This window comes from Lepeophtheirus salmonis, chromosome 10, assembly GCF_016086655.4.
Source record: "Lepeophtheirus salmonis chromosome 10, UVic_Lsal_1.4, whole genome shotgun sequence".
In the NCBI taxonomy this organism is placed as follows: Eukaryota; Metazoa; Arthropoda; class Copepoda; order Siphonostomatoida; family Caligidae; genus Lepeophtheirus; species Lepeophtheirus salmonis.
Window position 1 is genome coordinate 3,873,902 of NC_052140.2, and position 25,212 is coordinate 3,899,113.

The 25,212-nt window shown below is 30.7% G+C and overlaps 1 protein-coding gene and 1 pseudogene across 1 annotated transcript; both read left to right on the plus strand.

Moving 5' to 3' along the window:
* Positions 1-1,470: 1,470 nt before the first annotated feature.
* On the plus strand, positions 1,471-2,421 carry LOC121125538 (kinesin-like protein KIF18B pseudogene; annotated as a pseudogene).
* An 877-nt stretch (positions 2,422-3,298) lies between these two features.
* Positions 3,299-4,092, plus strand: LOC139906455 (uncharacterized). Its single transcript, XM_071891344.1, has 2 exons — positions 3,299-3,328; positions 3,388-4,092. The coding sequence occupies exons 1-2, from the start codon at positions 3,299-3,301 to the stop codon at positions 3,952-3,954; spliced, it is 597 nt and encodes a 198-aa protein (XP_071747445.1). The 3' UTR covers positions 3,955-4,092.
* The last annotated feature ends 21,120 nt before the right edge of the window (positions 4,093-25,212 follow it).

Consider the following 25,212-nt stretch of genomic DNA (forward strand, 5'->3'; position numbering starts at 1 on the left):
CTTTCAAATGAAATGCCTTCAGTAATCCTTCACAGTGTTCTCAATGAGGTTAAAGGAAATCCTTGGTCAAGAAGAGATTCGTACCCTGACGAACCACAAGCAAATTTAGAAAGGTATAATAAACCATTGCAAATTCATAAGAAAGGACATAGCTTCGAAATAAGTCATAAAAGAATCGTTAATTATTTATTTCTATTTATTTTAATTTTAGTGCTTTTTTAACTGTTGGACTTGACCAAGTGATTCGAAAGTTCTTTTCTTTCTTGGAAAAACATCTTAATTGATTTTCATTCAAGAAATCTTCAATATAGGTTTTGCGACAAAACTGAGCATAAAACAATAAATATGATCAAATTAAATTACTACTGTATCATTTACAAATACCACCTTTTTCGATATGTTCTTACAGATATTTTTTTTAGTTGACATAATTGAAGCCTTGTTCCTGACAAGCTTTGCTTAAATATGCTGTATTTTTGCAGATAAAGATTTATTTACCAATACTAAATTGATACAATTAAAGCATCGTACGTATGTTATCTCAGGGGATTCTAATATTTATAAGCGAACATTACCCTTTATAGTGATATATAGTAAATTTAAAGTTACAAAAAATACATGCGTGTTACATATGGAGAATGACATGAAATGTGGTTACTTAGACGATAATTGTTGTTCAGGGGGTGGAGTCCTAGAATCGTAATTATATATATCTCTCAAAAATATATAATTTATAAATGAAATCAATATTTACAAAATTAAAACTACACTTCTTCTTTGAATAAGTATCTATTTTGAGGAAAACATGACTGCTGGACGTCAAATAGCAACATTTTCATTCTGTTTAAGGTCATTTTAAATTATTTTCATTTTACGTTAATATTGTAGCTGTCGTCCATTATGGGGGCCTAAACAACTAAATTTTAAACAATGAAAGCCCTTTTTTGATTAATATTATGGAAAATAGTGAACTATTGCCCATTAGGTGTCAAAATGGGATCTACAAATAAAAGGGTTGAACCCTTACTGTCTATCAAAAACATATATCTCTAATGCCTAATTGTATTATATATCCCACCTTAAAATGTATTAAAAATATGTTATACAATTTTAAAATTTAAAAATAATCAAATTATTCAAATAGGTTAAATTTAATGTCTAATTTAATGAACCAGTTTTTTAAATACAGGGGGAGCGAAAAAAGGAGTAAAGAACACATTAATATTAATTTTGGAGGTTATCCAACTATTAAAGGTCCCTTTTAGAGTACTCCATGTTCATTCACTTCTGTAGCCCTCCCTCATCACGACTTATTAGCTATTACAAACTTACCAATTTCAAGTCGATTGACAATTTCTATTAAAACACTGTGAAAACTGAAATGGGAAGGCATTAATTAGGGAAACTTACAACTCGTTTTCTTATTCTCTGGGCGGAGAAAAAAATTTGGAGTTAATGAATGAACGGAAAATGACTCTCAAGAGTATTCGGAGGCGTTCTGGACAAGGAACCAAGAAGCTTGGAGCCTCTCCTCGTCGTAATTCCCCCGTCAAGAGACGTCGTTCCACATTGAGTGTAGTGGAAGGAGGACCTGGAGTGACCAATACCAAGGTCTTGGTTCGCGTTCGCCCCTCCAACGATAGGGAGTTGGAGTCGGAAGAGGAGCTTCGGTCCATTATCGACGTTGTTGATAAAAAGCTCTTGATCTTCGATCCTAAAGTCGATGACGACATTTTCTATTTCCAAGGAAAGCGTCAACGACGGCGGGACTTGAACAAGCGCCTACAAAAGGAACACAAATTCACCTTCGACCGCGTCTTTGGCCCAGAGGAGGACAAGGAGGTGGTATTCCAAAACACGGCTCTGGATCTGGTGGAATCACTTTTCTCAGGATACAACAGCTCCATCTTTATCTATGGTGCTACGGGAGCTGGGAAAACGTTCACCATGCTCGGGAATCTGGGCATCACATTCAAAACTGTCAAGGTCATTTATGAGCGCATTGAGTCCTCCCAAGATGAGCTCTCATGTGAAGTGGGCATCTCGTACCTTGAAATATACAACGAAAACGTCATCGATCGCATTAATCCAGGTGGAGATGGGAAAACGGGAGTCAACATTCCCGGGCTCACACTTCACAAGCCCAAAACACTGGAAGAACTTCTTAAGCTTTTCCAACATGGCAACTCTAATCGATCTCAGCATCCTACTGATGCCAATGCAGAGTCGTCCAGATCTCATGCAGTGTTTCAGGTTTTTCTTACTCAGAAAGATCGATCCTCTGGATTGAGTGCTGATGTTAAAACGGCTAAACTTTCTATGATAGATCTAGCTAGCTCCGAGAGAGGAACTGTTACATCCAATCGGTGTACTGCCAGAAAAATGAAGGAGCAAATATCAACAAGTCTCTCCTTGCTTTAGGGAATTGTATCAATGCTTTAGCGGAAGGATCTAAACATGTACCTTTTAGGAATTCCAAATTGACGAGGCTGCTTAAGGACTCGCTTGGTGGGAATTGTCGAACTGTCATGATCTGGAAAAAAATACGAAGATGCGTACAATCCCCTCAAATATGCTGAAAGAGCCAAAAAAAGTTCAGGTTAAGCTAAAAAAGAATGTTACAAGTGTTGATTTTCATGTTGCTCAATATGCTACAATTGTTGAAAATCTTAAACAAGAAATATCTGAATTAAAAGAAAAAATCAGACTAAATGAACCCACAAAAAGATGAAAAAACGTATTTTGAAACTGGAAAGAAAATTAAATCACTTGAAATCAAAAATCAGATGTTAAAAGAGGAAAATTCTAGATTGAAGAAAGAGAAGGCTGTTAATAAAGATAAATGTGTGGACTTATCGAATGGAGTTGCTTTTCAAAAAGTGAAGACGCTATTTAAGAAAAAATCGAATTAGAGTATCGAATTAAACTCTCTAAGGTCAAAATGAGTCATAGTCAAATTTTTCTAGACAAAAATGAGACGATATCATCCATATTTGGGGTTTACAGAAATAGTTCAAAAACTTAAAAAGTTCTTCAGAGTTCAATAAATGAACTTGAACTACAAAAAGCTAATATAGAGGAAGAATATTTCGTAGCAAAAAATGTATTTGATATCAATACACTGGCTTTGCAAATGAGGCAAAAATATTCTGCTCAGTTGGAAACCTTAGAAAGTAAAATGAAATATCAGCATATATATAAATTTTCCCATCTAATTGCATCTGAAAGAAGAAAAGATAATTACTTAATTAGCTCATTTTTGCCAAGTTTAATTTCGTCATATCTTCAATTAGACAGTATGGAGGGGCCTCACAGTTCTAAAGTTAAGGTATGTCAATTCTGCATAAAACTGAAAGTAATATTAAGCTGCATATATTTGTTGAATAGGAAATTATCGACAATTTCTGTGGACGTAAGGTTTCATGGGATGAGGATTTAATTGAGTCAAGTAATTTGGATTCAAATGAAGAATTATTGGGTAGTTTATATGCAAAATGCGTTTCAATTGCACAAATTGAGGAAAAAGAGGATGATAAAGCTGAGAGGACTAAGGACCTTCTCGAAACAAACGTAAATGATTTTATTTTAAAAAATTCCACAAACAGTTTATCTGAAATAGACAATTATAAACATCATGCTAAACGCCTTCCAACACCTCAAGAAAAAGAAAAACATTCCATGGTTTTGACTCCTGTTCCAATATTTCATATAAATATGGAAGAAGATCAACCATTTGAACCTTCTCAGGTTGATACGATGGCATCTTGTACTTGTGAAAATGATTTGAAAATTTCCAACTTAGAAGAGGAATACAAAAATGGTAACACCAGCATCGTTTCAGACTTGAATTCAAATCAAGTTGTCGATCCGTCGAAATTAAGTTCTCAGTCAAGTTCGGACTGTGCAAAGGTAATTGAATTTTTTGTGATAAGCAGAAGATATTCAGAAATATGATTCATCATCAGTTGATCTATGTGAAAAAAACTTGAATTCCACATGCACAATAGAACTTATTATATTAACAAATGGATGTTGATTGAAATACCACTCATACAATAGATGTTCCTGTAGTCAATTCTACAAGAGGCAAGACCCATTTAAATTTTTAGTCGAAAAAATTGACATGACTTAAATTTAACTCAAACTCTAAATTTGCATAAGACCTCTGGTGAAAGTGATACCTATAAATACAATCGAAGAGATATTTGTACTTTGACTAAACCCTAAACCTATTGTCACGGTTATTTCTATGGCGCAAAATGTGAAAATAGAAAAAATATCCCCAAGGGTGATCTTGACAAAGAACAATTAAAGCAATGTGTTGAGAATTCCTGCTTAGGACGAGTCTGGAAGAGTGTTCCAAAGCATTATTTGTAATTGGAATCATTGATCCCTTTCCTCACTGGAAATGGGAGGCAAGAAAGTTCAAACGTAAACGGATTTCATGAGTCCCCTATTATGAAGAATTAAATAAACAATTAAATTAATATTTGGGAACTACTTTTCAGGCGACTACTTCTATGAAAAGTGAAAGTGAAACATATCTAAATGATAATATTTGGGTCGGTTTATAGTAGTGTGGAGGGAATTCTTGCTCAGAAGAGTCTAAAGAATGTGGGAAATTACTTGGTCAGGCGAGTCTGGAAAGCATTCTGTCGAATTGAATCATTGATCCCTTTCCTCACTGGAAATGGGAGGCAAGAAAGTTCAGGGTAAACGGATTTCAGAGTCCGATATTATGAAGAATTAAAGTGAAAATGTAAAAAGATCATATTTAGGTGGATTTAATGTGTGAGAATGAATTCTTGCTTAGGAGGCGAGTCTGGAAGGGTTTACCAAAGCATTCTGTCGAATTGAAATCATTGATCCCTCTCCTCACTGGAAATGGAAGGCAAGAACGTTCAGGGTAAACGGATTTCAAGAGTCCGATATTATGAAGAATTAAAGTGAAACATATCAAATGATAATATTTGGGTAGGTTTATAATAATGTGGAGGAATTCCTGCTTAGGACGAGTCTGGAAGAGTGTTCCAAAGCATTCTTTCTAATTGGAATCATTGATCCCTTTCCTCACTGGAAATGGGAGGCAAGAAAGTTCAAACGTAAACGGATTTCATGAGTCCCCTATTATGAAGCGTTAAAGTAAAAATGTAAAAAGATCCTATTTAAGTGGGATTAAAGCAATGTGTGGTGAATTCTTGCTCAGGAAGAGTCTTAAAGGCTATACTGGAGAAATCTGTCAATGAGGAATCATTAATCTATGTCATCAATGGAAATGGGAGGCAATTAACTTCAGGGAACTACTTTCAGGCGACTACTTCTATGAAAAGTGAAAGTGAAACATATCTAAATGATAATATATTTTCTTCAAGGAAATTACTAAAAGTTCTAAATATAATTTTCGTTGGATAGTTTTTAAAAGAAAAGAGTAATAAATTATAGTTGATAATATTGTAGAGAACCTTTGCCTTTTATGAGTTTTCTGAACACCATTTCTTGGAGCTTATGAAACATAGCTAATCCTTAAGTCATAAAAAGTAATATTTATTGACTATGTAATATTGGAAAACCTAATTATCATACCCAAGTCATTAAGTGAAGAAAACTAGTATCAGACAAACTAGTTACGAACCATCCAAAGCTATTACCCCCGTGGTTGTGACCATTTAAGCAGTTGTTTTTGCCTGTTATGAGTTGTGTGTCACACTTATTTATATTTTTAGCTGAAATAGAACCATATTTTATGATTAGATTTAAAAAAAATGAACACTTACTGTTAGATGGTACAAAATTCAGAGTTCAATTTCGAAATCAGTAAATATTTTATACTTTTTACTGATAACTTTGGTCGTAATTTGGTCTGGATGACTCTAAACATGCTGAAAAATCTCTCAACTTTACAATTTACAGTGGGGGTATTTCTATAGATTGAATTTTCAACACAGGTTAGGTCTCGTAATTCATGTTAAGCTGGATTTTCTGAAATTGGTCAATTTAGATCGGAATGGCTTTAGCTTAGTATCATTTCGTAGCAGTTCAACGATGGTAATGCTGAGAAGTAAGGGTAATCGTCCTTCTAAAACTGTGATGGCCCCAGAAATTTGATTCAAATTATTATGAATAGTGGTCTACTCTTCAAATATATATTCGTCAGTAATAATCTCCTTTGCTTTAATTATAGAATGCATTTTTTTCATGGGGGCTACTTAAATATTCCCTGATTACTATGAAGTGCTTGAAATAGTAAGCTGCTGCTTTTGTTGCTTTTAACCATGTTGCCTAAGGTGTAATGACTGGAGCTGAGGGTAAGGGAATTTGGTAAGGAGCAGCAAATCTCCGTTGTCTTAGTCCAGCGTCCAAAAATATTTTTTTGATTTCAGATATTAATTCATTTGTTCTAGGGAACTCTTTACGAGCAAGTTCCGCAACATTATGGAGCTCACAAGCCACGCAGATAATATGTTTCAACTGAGGGTAGTATCTTTTTAGGTCTTCCCCAGCTTTTTTGGAATAAGAAGATCCATCCATAACAAACCCCTTTAGGCGAGTAGCGGTTCCAAGAGTAACTTGAATACTCTCGACAACAAAATTTATTATGTTCTTGGCATTAGCACGTTTAATGTCTATCACGTTGATGAAATATAGACGACCCAAGAAATAGGCGTCCAAAGGACAAATCAATAAAGTAGTGATTGATAACTCCTGATTATTTTTTGTCTCATCGACAGCAACAAAAATGTCCTTCTCTTCGACTTTTTCTTTGATTTTGGAGATGATATCTTTACCAACATCCTCCATTAATTTAATGATGGTTCCTCGCGAAGGGACGGGTTTACCCGTGTATTTTTCCATAAATTTTTTGAACGTTGGATGATTAGCAATGGATAAGAGTATCTTACATACAATAAACATCTTTGTGACATCAAAGTTAAAGTCTGACTTGATGTATTCATCATTAACTTGATTTTTTAGATGAATATCCATGCTCTTGATATGAGAAGAGAATAATGAGGGGCGTTTAATTCTAGACGGGGGACTAAAAACACATTTATACCGACAAATACGACAAGCCATCTGTTTCTCATGTTGTAAGTATTTTCCAAATTCCTGGGCCTCCATTTTCATAAATCCAGAAAGAAGGCGACGTTATTTCAGGCATTTTATTCAGTTCTCTTTCGACTATCAACATCAAATAATATATTAATATTGAATGATATAGGCAGGAATGATAACGTTCTTGATAGAAAAAGATGTACACTGCTCAATCAAGGTTGCCATAAGTATTTTTTCTCTTCTCGTCGCACGCTTTTCTATTCTTACCAAAACTATCACCCTCAATATACCTAATCATGGAAATCTAGAACATGGGAACTTGTTACTTGTTGTCAGGATGGTGTTTGTTAGAGTTGGGTTCGGTCTGAAAATCCAAGACTGATCTAAGACCGTCATATTGTTAAGTTGACCAACATATCTGGTCCATTAAATAAGTTTGGTTTAGATCGGTCTCAAAGAAAAATTCGGTATGGATCTGTGTAACAAAAAAATTGATTTGGATCGATATAATTTAAAATTCGGTCTAGAAGGATTTTATTCATGATTTGTTGATGACGTCATGTATTTATAAAAATTGCAAAATTCTTAATGACGTCATATGAAGTAAAATATGTTGCATAATTCATCTTTACAACTCATAAACCAAATTAGGGGGGAAATCAGTTCATAGATTGAGACAAAAAAATTAGTGCACGATTATTCTTTTTTACACAAACGGATCTCTTTGTTTGGACCAAAATATCGGTGCAAATCTGTCTAGAAAATATCATTTAAGTCCGAAACAAAAAAAAATTGGCATTGGACCAAGTTTCAACACAAGTATCATACATATTAGAGAAGACACAAAATCACTTGTTAGTGGTTAGTTATTTCCTCCATACTATGGAGTTATTACTAAATTGTTGTTTGTACTAAATTGTTAACAGCTTTAACAAGAAGTAATTCGAATTCAACCTATCAATGTTCAGGGGATAAAGCAAAAAAAAAAAAATAGAAATAAAATGATTTATTTTATTTATAGAATATATTCTGCTCTAAAAAAATCTAAATTATGTTGCTAATATAAATTGGCTCATACTAAAATGTCAAATAAAGGCAAAATTACCTAAGGCCAATAAGTATGCGGCTAAATTACTGGCAATTTTTTTTGTAGTATTTAAAAAGTTTACCACAAGATAAACAGTATTATGTTATAATATAAAAAGAAGGAAATTCGACTTATTTTCAATGAACTCATCTGTTAGAGAATAATCATTTTCCTTCTTCCATAATGAACACGATGCAAGCACCAAACATAATTTAGTTATAATTAATGTATATACATATAAATATAATTTATTATTTTTAATTGTTATCTAGACTGAACAAACACTAATTAAAGAACCTATGGATATAAAAAGGTATGAAAAATAGCCTTTGCCCAAAAATTGAAACTACAAGATATATTACCGTGGTTACCAATCACATTTATGAGGTAATTTTGATACTAAGGTATGCTTAGATTACCACTTCTATTCTAAGCTATTACTTTTAGGTAGGGCTTATGCAAGGTGTCCTGAATGTAGCCCGTTTAGTTAAGTAATTATGTACCTTTATGGTGTGTTTAAAGACCACTTTATTCAAACTTGTATAAACATTAATCATTATCTATCTCAATTAATATTTTTATTTTTGTGAACGGCACTCATTATGATCTAGAATAGATAATATTGTATTTTAATCATCTATAGATATGAAGTACTTTTAACACTGACATTTGTAGCTTATTCATGGGATTTAAATAATAAATGGCTGTCCTGAAAGCGTAAAAGATACTTTTTTTCCCACATACTTTTTTTATGTTATTCCACTTTAGATTTGAGTAGTCAGGGAATATGAGTACAAAATTTGAGAATTAGAGATCAATTTATTGTTTAACAAAATATCATTTCAATGGAACGAAGTGCTAATTATGTAAAATATTTTAGAAACCTGGCACTAATGGGTTAAATATGGCAATAACTCGAGCAATTTTGAGTTACAATCATAAATACATAATACATTGTGTCAACGTCTCATACGTCGAATATAGATTAAAAACAAATATTATGGGTGATTTTTAAGTAAACTAAATTTTCAAAAAAAAAAATTACAATATTTAACTTTCTACCATATGTATTTCGGAAATGTTTTTTCTTGCACGGAACACTCCAGAAAGTTTCAATTTGAAAATCAATTCTACATTGCCGTAAAACGTTTTGTTTTCTTGTTTTGTTTTTTTGACAAAACGGTATTTCCCTCTAAATCTAAGCCAATCAAATATCTCTGTATATATTACAAGTACACAGGTAGTTCTTTTAACGAATACAGTGATATTTTTATGTTTTTAAATATTTCGATACACCCAGCTCTAAAAACCAAAATCAAAAGTCTGTGAAGGCAAGGGACTATGAACATTCCAAGCGTTTAAGGACTATTAAAGTGATATTAAATACTATGTTTCTATGGTTTGAGGTGCGGTGTACAAATGGGATGGTTTTTTTTTTTTTTTTTTTTGCCAAAATTACGAGGTAGAAACCTTTAAGTTGCATGGTGCAATCTGCCAAAGGTTATTTTAAAACAAAAAGTACCTTTGAACTTTTATAAAAATGATCCAATATTTGTGGTATTCTAGGCTAAAAAAAAAAAAATGACTAGCCCTGTTGGCTAGTGGCTAATTTCAATGACCTGCTGTTAAGAGGGAGACAAATAGTGTAATGCTTCGAACTGTGACCAATTGCAAATATTTTGCAGAAAATAATTATATTTATAAGTATTTGGAAATCATGTAGTCTATACTCATATGTTTCCCCAGTTTCAAAGAATAATGAAAATAGCTTTTGGGAAAAAATAATCATTTTGCAACGACAAAAATGTTGCAACATATCTTTAATATTAGTGTTACGCTTCGTCTTTCATGAGCACATACACTCCTGATTACAATTGATCTCTCTTCATCTGTTAAAGAATAATGATAGCAGCTTTGGAAAAAAGTAAGAATACATATTGCTCAGATTGCCAACTTGAAAATATCTTGCACGTATTGTACGTCATATTATATACTAATCTAACCATAAATGTGGAGAATTGAATTTTGATTTGTCAAAATCTTTTGTATCTTAAATTAATTGTGGTTTGAACTTTGTTGATTGTCTAATCTAAAATACTCTCTTGTTATGCATTGAACCGTTTCTAAATATATTCTGAAAAATAGTTCAACATTTGCGAATAATTGTCCAAACTCTATCAACTGATTTCTGATTTTCACCCCATTCAAGTATAGAGACAAATTGTAGAAAAATATCTCTTTGATTTTTAGATTAATTTATTATTTCTCCGGTTTCTTCATGCAACATACAAAAAAATATAATATTTATTTGATCATGAATGTTTATACCCCTAATTATTTTATCCATCTTGCCGCCAAAGCTATTAGGTTTTTACAATCCCTTTTTCCTCTATAAATATTTCGTTCATCCATTTTGCTTTTCATTACCGATGTATAATTCTACTGGAAAATACTAAGGTACTATTGACTTTTATTTGAATATTTAGCTTCATTTTTATACATTATTTGGACATCAATTTACTCATGACATTTCACTAGATTAACTATCTTGTATCGTTTAAGATTGGAAGGAAATAAACACAAATGTCAGTTTGTATATATAAAAACATAAGACAGGAATTACATATCTGATGTATATCCTTAATTCTACTCTGATTATAACGAAGACTTACACCTATCTACATATAACTCTAATGACATCAAGCACATACGACTGTGGTATAGGAAGGACATTTACAATAACTCAGGTCCTTAATTCTAATCTAAGACCTACATTTATAAGTTACTGGCAGGAGTAATTGCTCATAATTTTTATGTGTCCACAACAAACAGACATATAAACTGTACTTTATTAATATAAAGTATTAAGCACAATTTTCTTTATTAACATTCTTAAGCATCCAACGTATAACTCACCAAACTGATTTAAAAAAAAAAAAGATTTTTTTTTTGCATGCCAAATATTGTTGTAAACATCTAATGATATCAAAATAATTACATTATGTTAATTTTTATGTTCTCTTTTCAAGCAATAAAGAATCATGATGACAATTTTGAAGAAAAAAAAAATGGTCCGATTGGCTACAAAAAAAATTTCCTTGTGTTTTACGTCATATTTTCTTTAACTCTATAAGTTTAAATTATTGGTCGGATTTATACATCGAATGAAATTTTAAGGTAATTAAAATACTTTATTTAATAAAGAGTTAATTTACAAAAATGGAAAGTAGACTTTAACCAGATCGATTTGTAAGGGATCTTAACTCACCAGATGCAATTATCCCTTCCAATTATTAGAAGTCAATTTTTGATTATTTCCAGGAATAATTAAAAAGCAACAGATAAACAAAATGAGATTAATGACGTAATATGTTAGTCCATCCAACTATAAACTGATAGAACCAATGAAAGTTGCGACAGTCAAGAGGATGGATGGTAATTGTTGTATCTTGATGAGGTTAAAAGATACAAACTATTCAACTCCGGGAATCGAGGACAACCGAGAGAAACAAGGAGAATGCGTGGAGAAATGAGACGAAAAGGAGTTATATATAAACAAGTATATTATGGGCATCGTTGTTACTCGACACTACTCTGATAAATACATGAGAGTTACAGCTATTTATACTATTAAGATAGAAGCTAAAACAGTACTTTACATATACACATATTAAATAATAATAGGAATAAGAGGAGGGAAGGAGAAGAAAGGAAAGAAAAACTTTCGTAGTTTCTAAATACACTACAGTAATTCAGGCGCGGACATGCGTACACTTTCTTCGTTCAACCTTTATTTTCGAGAATTTTTCATTCAAGAACTCATTCTTTAATTTCTTTCCGTCCATTGGTATACTTTCCTCCTCATAGTTTTATCATTCTTGAAAACAAAACAACTTGAAACGGCAATCCTTTTCCGCTCAATCTATGAGTCTCGAAAGTAAATATATTAAGAAGCAAAATATCTGTTTTGGACAAGCATCAGAAGAGGAGTCTTTGGATCAAATTTTGTATTCCTTAAAAATGCATTTCAAATACTTCAAAGTTCTAATTGTGCTAAAAAAAGTAACCATTTAATTTTGCAGAATATGTTAGAGTAGAGCAGCTTAGCTATCATGACGTTTTGTTTGATAAACTGCAAGCAACCATGAAATGAAATAACTATAAAACAATCCTAATGGGATAGACAGATGTAGATTCTCAATTCTACTACTAGTCCAAAAAGGAACTAGTACGTATAACTCTACTGCTTTGTGTTACCCTCCGTCTTTAATGAGCACACCCACTCCTGGTTAAACTTTATACTAACAGGTTCTCTCTTCAAAAATTAAACACTGTTAAGATTGCCAACTAAAAACGGTATTTTAGGCATGAAAAAAAATAGAATTATTTTTGAGAGGAGAGCAGCTTAGCTATCATGACATTTTTTAAAAATAAATCTTCCTCTGAAATCATAACTCCAAAAGAGTTGAACCCTAATCTTCTGCTGCCTTACGGAGGGGGACCACACTAGGAATAGATGGCAATAGGTCTCTACTTTGATTTTACATTATTTTTTCTGCAGGTTCGAAGTCTTATTATTAGTAAATAATTATAGCTAAGTTAACGTGAAACCACTTTTGATTTGACTTTTTGAAGGGATTTTGCAGAAAAAATATTGCATTAGTGTGGTCAAGGTTCATACATAACTCATTCAGACGTCTTTTTATTAAATATATCGTGTTATTCTCCAGGACTCTTCCAGAAAAGGCTTTTATAACCTGCTGATGCTCAATGTCGACATAGTAATAATACCCAGAGTGTAGTGTCCCAATTTCAAGTAGTCCTGATGTGTTTCACACAGTTGTTTAGTTGTACGGGCTCCCCCAAGAAGTTGAGGGAAGTCAAGGAGGGTTTCTTACCCTTTAGTTGTACGAATGAGGTGAGTTAATCAAATTTGTATAGTTCTTCATTACTTTGTAACTTGAAAATATGTGAATTGCTATAAAAATTTTGTAAGAAAAACTTGAAGGTATTCCATGTCAAATCACCATTTTGGTGAATATTAGAATTTTTCAAAAATATGGCTTATTATAAAAAAATCCCTTCCAAAAGAAAATTGAATGAGGCGTTTAGTTATTGATGTCTACATCAATTTCCCAAAATAGACATAGATCGGAAAAAATTTCTCCATTTGAGAAATTGTCAATTACCATGATCATTTTTTGATGTAAAAAAAACACATTAGAACATCCACAAATGAAGGCATTAGCTTCAAAAATTACTATTTCTGTGTCCCCAATATTTTCTAATTGTTACTCTCCGTCGTTCATGAACACAACACTCGTGGTTACACAATAAGCTTAAAGTTCTATCTTCAAGAATAAAAAAATAATGATAACAGCTTTTGAAAATGAAAAAAGACACTGCTCAGGTTTCCAGCAAGAAAAAAAGCTTGGGATTTACAACCCTATTAAGAATGTGTTGATAAAAAACAACTTGTACTCATATTTTTCTTTCCTTCCTTAAATTCAACTATATCACAATACAAGTTGCAACCATTAATCTAACTATTGGTATAAGATCTTCCTTTAATCAGGCAAATAATCTTAGAAAATACCGCTATTCATTACTTTTTTTTCTCTTTCTTAGGGAAATATAATTATATATTGTTAATCATACAATGATAAAAAGGAAGATCATTGTACTATTTTGTATTATAGCTATTAAAACATTGTATCAATCATATTGGGGTTCTTTTATATTCTCAAGTCCCTTATTCTAACGAAATGGATAGTTTTGATGTTAGAATAATACATTCATTCTTAAATGGAAAAATATTAAAAGAAATTACACAAAGAAATATGAAAGCTCTATCTGATGAGAAGTTGAAAGGAGGGCAACGATTTCTTTTTGTATCTAGTTAGACATTGAATTGTTATCATATTGTTAACCCCAATTACATTCTTGGGGCTTTTAGATATCCTATTTTCTTTCAAACTTGTGTATTTCTTTATTTCCACGCTTTTTTTGCTCCTATGGTATAGTAAACTCCAGATTTATGTTAATTATTATTAATCTAGTTTTTCCGCAAATATTACAGTGTACATAAAGGAAATTGTATCCTGTTTAATTTTAAGATTTATAAAAAAATTAGTAATAATTAAATCAACTCCATCAAGAACAACATGTACATAGTATATGAAGTATTTCATTATTATATCTTATAATATCAACAATTATATCGTCCTTCTCCGGCACAAAGGATCCAGTCTGGGCCTGAAGGTTTTGCACCTTGACACATTGTCAAAATCAGCTCACTCCTTCTCAGCAACGGTGTGGGGCATTATAGGCCCTGCTCTCGATGAAGTGACATATACAATAGTACATTGGCAAGCAGTCCGGTGTTGATAGGAGAGGCACGAGTTTGGAGGACAGAAATCGGTGAGGGTTTCTTGTAACGAGCTTAAGGTGTTATGGTCTTATGGCCTGGTACCCATCTTGAGGCAAACCAATTAAGAAATCTTCAGTGAAATCTTGTTTTTTCTTCACTTCATGTCTTCCTAGAGAGGCTTTCGCCGCAGCCCCTGACCTTATGAACAAGCTCAAAAGAGTCATTTAAAATTCTGCTACCTCCTTTAAAGAGTGATAAGCAAAAAGTAGATCTGCAATCTATTGCTTTTGTGTCTCCATAGTTGTTTTTTCTTGCCGTATTGCAACTAATAATACAGCGTCGGAAAGCTCATCAATTTCGAAACATTTATGATGTTCTTATGTGGCACAAAACGATTTACTTAGGCACACTGTGTAGTAGTGATAACTAGAGTTGGAGAAATTTTCCTAACAATGCACCAATTCGTCTGAAAATCTGTATGTGATACTCATATTAATTCTATATTATAATGAATATTTTTTTGAAGTGATTTTCTATCATTGTTTTTTTTTTTTCGTGCAAAAATATGTTTTGCAGGGATTTAATGAAATATGAGATAGTGGTGATTCATTAGTTTGTATTCTCAGAATTAAGTAATTTGATTTATTCTGTTTTGATTGTAATATTTCGATAAATAGAGTTGTATAAAATATGAACTGAGGGTTTGCTAAAAATTTAAATAATCCGAAAATCAACATGGTAATCGTAGCCAACTATCATCAGAATGGAGGGAAATAAGGAGCAAAAACCCAAATAACTACGCAAAAGTTGCTCAAAAGTTAAGGCAATGCTCATTGTTTTCTTTAATATGGCACAGAGCCACGATTGTGAGCGAATTCAAATCCAAACACGCAATAAATACCATAGATCAACCACCATATTCGCATGATTTAGCTCCTTGGGACTGTTTTTTTTTTTCTTGTTCCCTAAACTTAAATTACCACTCCGGGGAACCCGTTTTGAGTCTATTGAATTCATAAAACAAAATTTGTGAAAGGAGCTAAAGGCCATGCCAAAAAGTGCTTGTAAAAATGTTTCGACGACTGGGAAAAACGTTGGCAAATGTGCATTGCATCCAATAGAAATGACTTTGAAGCCAACAAAATACATTTTCATGATTAAATGTGAAATTTGTGTTTTATTTAACAATCCCAGGTATTTTTTTGTCATAATTTATACTAGTAGTATGAGCCCTGCAACGCAAAAAAAAAAAAATACGGAAGAGATAAAGAGAAGGAAAGAGAGAAGGGAAAAGAGGTTTTATTTTGGTCAAAAACAGGCTCTTAATAACCTTGGAGGGCTAAAAAATGTCTGAGGAACCTGCTTACTAAACTTCAGATTGATCTATTCGAGTATTTCGGAATTATCTGCATGAAAACACCAAAGACAGACTTGTATATATATTTAAGATATTTCTTTCGGTTCTTTAAAAACTTTTTGGGCCTCAAGCACCCCTTCCCCTTTTTGTCTGAAGCAAGAACATAGGTAGGAGCTATTCCCATGTATATCTTCAATTCTACTATAAGTACAACACGGAGTTGCATACATAACTCTTCAACCAACCGATTGTGTTACTCTGCATAATTCAGGAAGATGTTCTCTCCTTAAGAATTAAAGAATAGTGAAACAACTTTGAAAAGATAAAAATAAAAAAACACTGTTGAGTTGTAGCTAAAAAGGAATGATGCACGTCTAAGATCACATTTTTTACAACTCTAGTTATAATCTATAAAATAATTTAACAAAATTTTCCTTTTTCAAAAATCTTTTGATTAAAATATTTAACTTTCGCAGTACTTGGCACACTGATTAGGAATCTGTTCTGAGTTTTTTTTTTTGTATCACATATTGTTTTCCAGAATTTTCCTTTTTTTTTTTTAAAGTATTTTTACCTTTTTTATAGTTTGAGCCAACTCAACTTAAAATCAGTAATCTATATGAAAGTTAGTTTAATCTATCCAAATTTTTATGTTAAATTTAAATGTGAGCTTATATTTGAAGGCTAATCACTTATTAATATCAATTTGAATGTAATTTTTTTATAGTAGTAATTTCTCAAGGTCAAGTGCTAAAATTTTAAAATTTTTAAAATTCTATAAAAATAAAAATATATCTCTCAAATAAAATTTGTAAAAATATCATGTATTATTATATAAACCTCATATTTTATCAATAAATATACAAATAATTTTTTAATAAATAGTTGATAAAGAAAATTTTGATTAATCTGTAATCTCTTCTAAGAAGATTTTTCTTTTCAAATGGTGATAATAAGACATTTTGTGTTGAGTGTTGAAGATCTTTAGGAATATATTCCGATATAATTTAAAGGTAAATTAATGAAGGGTTAAGTACATATGAGGTGTCAACATAAAAACAGTTTTGTACAATTTCAAAAAAAGGAGACAGTCCTATTTTTTTTTTAAAGATATTCAATGTGAATTGACTGTACAGAAATAACAAAAATCAGATTGTTGGTTAAAAAATTGTTGCAAAATATATCTTGCATTACCAAATTGTCTAACTTGCCTCATGGTATGAGTATTGTAGTTCCAAACATGCAGTCAATAAATAAATTTTCTTATATTTTCTCTTATTACGCGTATTTATTTTGATGTTTCTCTTCATTTTTAATACACAAATCTCGTTTTTTGATACCAAGTGTCTAATATACTATTATCAAAAATACTTTTATTGTTCATTTATACCAAATAAGATAACACATAAATATTTATAATTTTTGACTACCAAAATTGAATATTAAACTTTTAAAAATACTACATTTAATTTATTGTTTCTTAATTTCTAGAGTTGATTAGTTTTTAATTAAACATATTTATATTTTTATATTCCAAAAGTTTGACATTTTTAATTTATTATGAATATTTAATTCCTTTTTTTCGATGACCTTTCAAAAAAACAACTATGAATGAATAATTGCTCCTAATTTGTTTTTTTTTTTTGTTTCATTAATATGGAAAATCAAACACGATTTCAATTTTTCTGTGATATAGTCACTTTTGTCCATAAACTTATGCTTAAGCGTTGGTTACTTTTTTTACTGCACGTTCATAACTCTGTGTGGCATGGTATTTTGAGAAGTTGAAGTAGTGAAGGGACAAACCTATATAATTGACTTTGAGGAAAGACAGCCGCGATAAAAGGCTCAGTGGCGTTGTTCCAATCCTGGATATTAATAATTTAAGTAGCATCCCAATAAAGTTTAGGTGAACAATATGGGCTGATATTTCCCAAAACACTTCCATCTCTTATTTCGTAGAGCTTAATTGTAAAGATAGTAGAACATGATCAGAGTGAGCATGCCTGCAACCTATCTCCACAATTTCCTATAGTGGGTATAGTTTTTACTTTTTTTGAAAAGGCATCTTTTTGTTCCACGTTCTAAATTAATTGCAACGTATTTGATGGACCGATTAAAATGTTTGAATCTTCTTTAATTTTGAACCACAATATGTCGGGAGGGGTGGGCTGGAGGGCTGTTGGAATTTTTCTGAAGGATTTAATTTATACAAAAAAAAATTTTGAATTTAAAAAAAAAATATTAAACTAACAATAATACGAAGCTTCTTAGCTTAATCTCCGGTCAACCCATACATTCAGATATAGAGTCGTAAGAAACGATTTGCTATTGTGAACCATATTGAATAAGAAAACATTTCGATATTGATTTTAAGAAAATCTTTATCTACAATGCCTTTTTGTGCTGGAATAACGATGAAATTGATTGTCAAACAAATCATCAACGACACTTTCAGACATTTCATGAAAGGGAAAAATTTTGCTAATTTTTATTAATTCATAACCAAAGTCTGAGTTGTGAACTTTAACACAAATAATTTTTCTAAATTTCCCTATTTATAAAAAATAAACACATGATAAAGTTGATATAGATTGTTCATATAATCTAACACCTTAAAAGGATCTGGCTTCATTTTTGGGACCATGGAGCTCAGCTATTATGTGACATAGTGGTAATTCATTCGTATGAAGTTCACGGACTATTCGAACAAGACTATAGCCCAAAAGTTTCCCTGGTAGTTGGATGGTGCCAATAACCGAGTCTCCTCCGATATAGTGCAATGTTTGATCAATTCCATATTCGAATATAAATGAAAATGTAGGACTAGCCGTTAGTTTGCCATATTTTCCTTCGGGAGAAAGTAACCAATATTGGAACCTTACGGTTCAGATGTTAAAGTTACATGTTCTTGTTTTCCTTTTGAAAAATATCATTTGTCATTATTATCAGAAACAATAACATTTGTCCAGTCCAATCGTCGAAAAAAAAATCAATTATATTAGTTGAATCTAATTTTAGCTCATGATTTTCTTCAATACATTTTGAAATTTCTCTACCAATGTTACCTTCTTATATTATTTTACTTTTTTACTTTGATGTAATAAGTTTGTAATCAATTCAAGCACTTGTATCAATGGCAGCGGTAGCTGGTACGGAAAGGTAATATCTAATGACTTGTTGAGCTTAGGTAGAGTGTTGAACCCAATTTTATAATCATTTGCTGACCAAAATATTCGTTTAAGTGATCCTTTATGAATATAAGATGTCTTTGTGATACATTTTTATAGTTTATTTAGCTTCATTATGTTGGAATACAAATATTTCTTTATTTCCATTTTTTTTTTTACTTTTTTAGTTTGCTAACATTCTGATTTCCTATTTAAAAGGTTTCTTTTTTTTTTACAAACTTTTATCGTTGATGTTCGATAAATGTGAATTAAAACTTTGGAATCTTAGATTTTCATTGACATAGACATAATATATTAATGGATAGAGATCTTTTACAATTTTAATTTGCAACTGCATTCCAATAAAAATGATTATTTCATATGAGAATATCGAATAATCTGTCAAGTCCATACACAAAATTTTCCAAAACTTTTAATGGTATTTTCCCTGTTTTGCTAGTTATATATTTTTTTAAATCAAATTTAATCTTCCAATGATTGAAGGGTAAATTGTGCGGATAGGGATTGTGATAAGATTAAAATTTGTTCGTTTGCATGCAGCAAGTACAAGTGGTAGAACGTCAGTCACCACAGATACAGTATCGTACTTATTTTAAGATCTTACATTTTCAAACGTCATTTTCCAATTATTCGACAAGCTAATATCTTCTTTGTTTTTCTTGTTTTTATTCCATCTTGCTTATTACTCTTTTAAATCTCACAGGTATATATTACAAATATTTTAAAGTTAATTGCAAGATTTTTGAAAGGTTATTATTTATGTCAATAAACTATCAATAATAGTCATTGAAAATCTGACATCAAACATAAATATGTAGATTATTTAAGGTCATCATTTGAGGTACATAAGACAGTTTTTGTAGTCCAAAATTATAAAAAATAGGGTGTCATATTTTGCATAAATAAGCCATAAAGGTACATTTGATAATATTAAATGAGACACTTAGTAAAACAACGGGATTTAAGTTGTAAAATTAAAAGAAACATCAAAATAAATACTCGTATTATACGGTACCAAAAGCAAATATATATTTATTGGCCATATTTTTATAACTAAAATACTCACACTATGAGGTAAGTTAATGAAATATTTTTGAAAAATATAGGTTCATTTATAATACTTAAAAAATTGAACATTCCAGTAACTTGATTCAAATCGATAATTTCAGAAATCTAATCATAAACAAATCTCCATCTTTTGTCATTATAATTCAGTCAAATACATACAGTCCAATGTTTCAAATTCATATTTAGTTAATTAGAGGGTCTGTATTCAAATTTGATGAATCAAAGTACCCAAGAACTGAATATATAGTTTAGAGCCTTAATTATATTTTAGAGACTTATATGGGTCCCGCTATGGACCCTTTCATATCAAACCTATCAATTTGTCATTTTTTCATATAGAAAATCAATTTGGGTACTTTAAGTACAATTTGCAGCGCTTATAAAGTGTTATAAGAATAATTTTAAATAGCAATTTAGGAGAATTTATCGAAGAATATAAATATAATCCACACTCAATTTAAAAAAAAAAAAACATAACGTGCTTTTTTGTTAATGGGCCTCGTATTTTTAATCTTTTAACCCTCTACATCAAGAAGATCAAGCATGAATTTGCTTTCTATATCATAAATACTCATATTATTTCAGCAAATATCTAAATATAAATGAAAACTTGTACGAATTTAAAAACTTAATTATCATATTATGATTATTTGTGCTATTGGCTTGATAACTTCATAAAAGCATTCACTTTATAATTCAAATGAAAAGTATCAGACATAGAAGTGCAAATCACAAATTTGGCACAAAAGTAAGCAAATATATATATTTTTTTAGAAAATGAGTCTAAATTTTATTTGAATTACTTAACGACTCGTTAGTCATTCATTTTCATTCATAAGTTATTCATATTCCTTTATAAACACTGTACTAAAAGATTGCCAAGAATACTATGAAAGTTTGTTTTTTTTTCCATTTGAATGGCCATAAAAGTTCTCATTAATCAAAGGAAACTCTAGATAAAATTTCAAAATTATCTGAGTTTAACCTACAAATTTGAAATAAATAAATAATTTGAAGTTTCCTATTTTATCAATTTTTGTTGGACCCATTATTTTCTAGACAACAATTATGTTAATTTTTTACTTGTTCATTTTAACTTATTTATATCTAAGAACTAATCTGACAACCTCCACAATGCCCTAATCTTATACCAAAATATTATTGTCATTCACTTCACTTACAGCTAGATAATTTTCAGAAACTTAATTAATTAATCTTTAGTGGCGAAAATAATAGCTTTCTCACTTGGAAGTCTTTATCAAACTTATGGAATTCAGCTTCATTATTATTACGAGAATGTATAGTGCTTTATATCTTTTGAAATTTAAATCTAGTTCGCATCTTTTACAATTTTAACGCCCAATTTTTCATCATTTGACCAGTAATTAGTAATTCCAATCCTTATAGAATTATGTATATTTTTTAAAACACATTCTATTAGCGATCTCATTAGATATCAGTAATTTTTAATGTCCTTAACAGAACTTATCTAATTTTTTTTTTATTAATCTATAAATAATTTTGATATATACTTTTTGCAATAAAAAAGTTTTAAGTAAAATAAAAGAAATTAAATAACTTTTATTAAATTAGCGCTGAGAAGTCAATTTTTCCTTATTTCGGATAAATTCTTTACAAAACTTACAATTTGGATAAAAGTTGAAAATAAATCTAAGTTATACCTCTTAACGCATGCTTTCTAGCTATTTATTAATTCGGCAATTTTTTATTGTTATACCTTCTGAACACTAATGACTTTTTTTTCATAACTGTGAGAATGTTCAATTTGTTACAAAAATCGTGGTATATGTTTGTCTAGTCTGTCTTTTCATAGCTTATAAACTGTGATTTATATGACTTAGAGCCAGGTTAACAAAACTCAAAACATTTAATGAAGTTTTTTTCGTTGTTCTGGAGTCAATTAAAAATAGTCCAATAAGGACAGAACTATTAGGTCAGGTGAAAACCTCTGCAGCAAAACTAGTAACCTAACGGTAGGAAAGACTAGGTCACAAGATGTCTGACATCGACCTTAAAGCAATGTTTAAAACCCTTTTACTTCATCTAAGCAAAAATGGTTCCGCTACAGAATCGCTACCTCATCAATTTATATTAATAAATCGAATAATCAGGATGAGAGTATAAATTCTGTAGCAAGAAAATAAAAACGTCAGTCCATATTCTCTACGAGTTTGATAAAATAAGTCCTTTAGTACGAATGTCTGAACTAAAAATATAAGAAAATCTACAAGTCACGACCTCAAAACTGATTAGGTTGCGGCTACAGATTGGAATCTTCCGAGGGTTTTTTAAGGTGGAGCAATTAATAGGTGATAATTTATTCTTGCAGATGCAACATGAAACCCATTGTAACAAATTTGGAATGTGTAATCGATAAAGAACTTGACAATTTGGCAAATTTCTCCGACCATGTTAATCAATTCGGACTTTTAAATATTTGTATTAAAAAAAAAAAGAAAAAAAAGCTGTGATATTTTGTATGGGTTTCTTGTAATTTTTTGGTCTCATTCTTGTCAAATATGTGTGAGGATGGTATTATATTGAGTTAATTTTTTTTTTGTCAGAATTAAATATAAAGGTATTCCTATTGGGCTATTAAAAAAATAAAGTTTACTCATAAAAATCAAACTTCGTTTTTTTTATGATTTAAAATAACAACTCATTTTTTAAATGGAGTCAAAAAATCATCGAAACAAGTCAAGTAGAATGGAGTCTTTAATTATTTGAGTTGGCAAAACACTATGTATTATTATGTTTGAGGCACTACAAATTAGAACATTTGAATTTGAAAGCAGAAGTAAAAGCTTAGCTTATATAAAGTTTTTTGATACGTAAGTATCAAAAACTGGAGATATGTTTAAGATTTTTTAATTTTTTTTTGTGCCGCGTAGATACAGGTTATTGACTTCAGACTTCGCTATAACCGCTTATTTTATATATCCAAGTAATTGTAACTAACCTATAGCCAAAATTACAAAGAACCTTTTTGAAGTACATAATAATATCTTAATGTAAGTAAGTATTCTTCTGATGCGTGATATCAGCTCAAAACAAGAGTGTCATTAGGCAACTTAATTTTTGAAAGACCACACCAATAAAAAGTTACATTATAATTCAGTTTCAATATATGACGTCCTTTCTATAAAATACCTCCAGCTCCTAATTTTTGAATGGGTTCCTAGCGCCTCTGGTGAGAGGTCAGGAAACAAAGATTGTACTTTCCAATATATGATTTCAAGGAATGTTTTATCTCTTGTGCCCATAAATGCTTTAAATAAAAGGAAAAACTCGAAAATACCCATTAATATGAGAAATACCTGAATAAAAACATGTACCCACCAATAAGTGAAGATACAAATACTTTTTTTAAATTTTACACGTGTACCCGGGTTTTTTTTCCAGAATTTATTTGGTTTTTTATGTATTACTGTTCCTAAAACAATCCATGGATGCAAGTATTATCCAGAAACATCCCTACACATTTTTTTATAATTTTTTCACTTATTTATGTACTATTAAGTAGGTATTATTTTTATTTATGGTCTAATATTGAAAAAAAAAACACAACACACATATTTAATAGCGAAATTGGCTTTATTGCTTTTCAAAATATCCTCAATTGAAGATTAATACACTTTTGCATACGTTGGAACAAGTTTTGGAAGGATTTTTTCCATTTTGATTGAGGTAACTCCAAAACATTAAAAGCATCGGTGGCTTTTATTGGTGATGAGAACCACTGACCACGTATTTTATTTTTGATGTATGGGAATAAAAAATAAGTAGAAATAAGCTTAACAACCCACGAAATCGATGTTTTGATTTGAAAAAAGTTTGAGCCAAAGTTTGGTCAATAACATTGTCATGATTAAGAATGATTTGTCTCTTTTTCTGGGGTTTCTTGTCAGATTTCTTGAAACACTTCCAGCAGACAAATGGTCATATACCATTCAGAATTAACTGTTCTAAATTGAAGCGATGCGACCTGTCTAACCGAAAATACATGTAACCATTAGCTTTGATGTGCTTCTCCCACGAACAACTTTTGTTGGATTTGGCTCATCTTGAAGGACCCTTACAGTGAACGTTGTTTTGGTTTAGGCACATATGAATAAATCCATGTTCTTCATATCACGGTATGTCACACGACAACCTTGTTTTATTAGCTCATCCACAGCATCGATATATTCTGGCACAACAAACAATTTTGAATAACCTTGACGAAATTTGTCGTGGAGTGAACTCCACCCTCGCTTGAATTAGTTATACAGATTTTGTATTGCACTGTAGGACGGCGCATGATCGTCAAAAAAAAAAAGAATTAAGTTCATGGATGCACTGTTGCCCTGATAATCTACGTCGAAAGTTATGAAAATTATTGCACGAAAGTGAACAGGAGTCAATTCTATTTTTTTATTTGAAATAATATTTTAAATCACTATAAAATAATCAAATCACGTGTAAATTACCTGAACGTTATTATAAAATTGATACAAGTAAATACTAACCTATCAACTGGATACAACAGATGGAACTTATGATACATAGTTTCTTTAAGGCCAGAAATATAATTAGCAACTTTCGTATACTTGATGACTGACATGCTCAATCTAAAGATTTTTTTTTTTTGTAAGAACTGTAAAAAATTTTAAATAATTAATTATCATAAATTGTTGCAAAGAAGTTTTTCTTATCTAAAAAATATAATCATGTTCAGAGCATTAAAAAACCCATTATCTTTTGCTTTATTTGAAGGGAAACAAAAACTTTTTTTTGAAAAGCTTTATCATAGACATTAAGCCTAAAAATTACCCTTGTATTCAAATGAGTCAGAGATGTGGAAAACATCATTTATATATATCTAGTTTTAGTTTTTTTATTATACATATATTTTGAAACAAAGTTTATAAGAGTGGAAGAAGTTGATTGCTATTAAAAACTTGGAACTTTATTTTAAAAAAAGTTTCATAATAATGGAAGAACAATAAAAAATAATGAATAAGATCTATGAGATGATGGGTTCAAATTTATGGAGACGAAAGTACCTTGTTGTTTTTTACATATA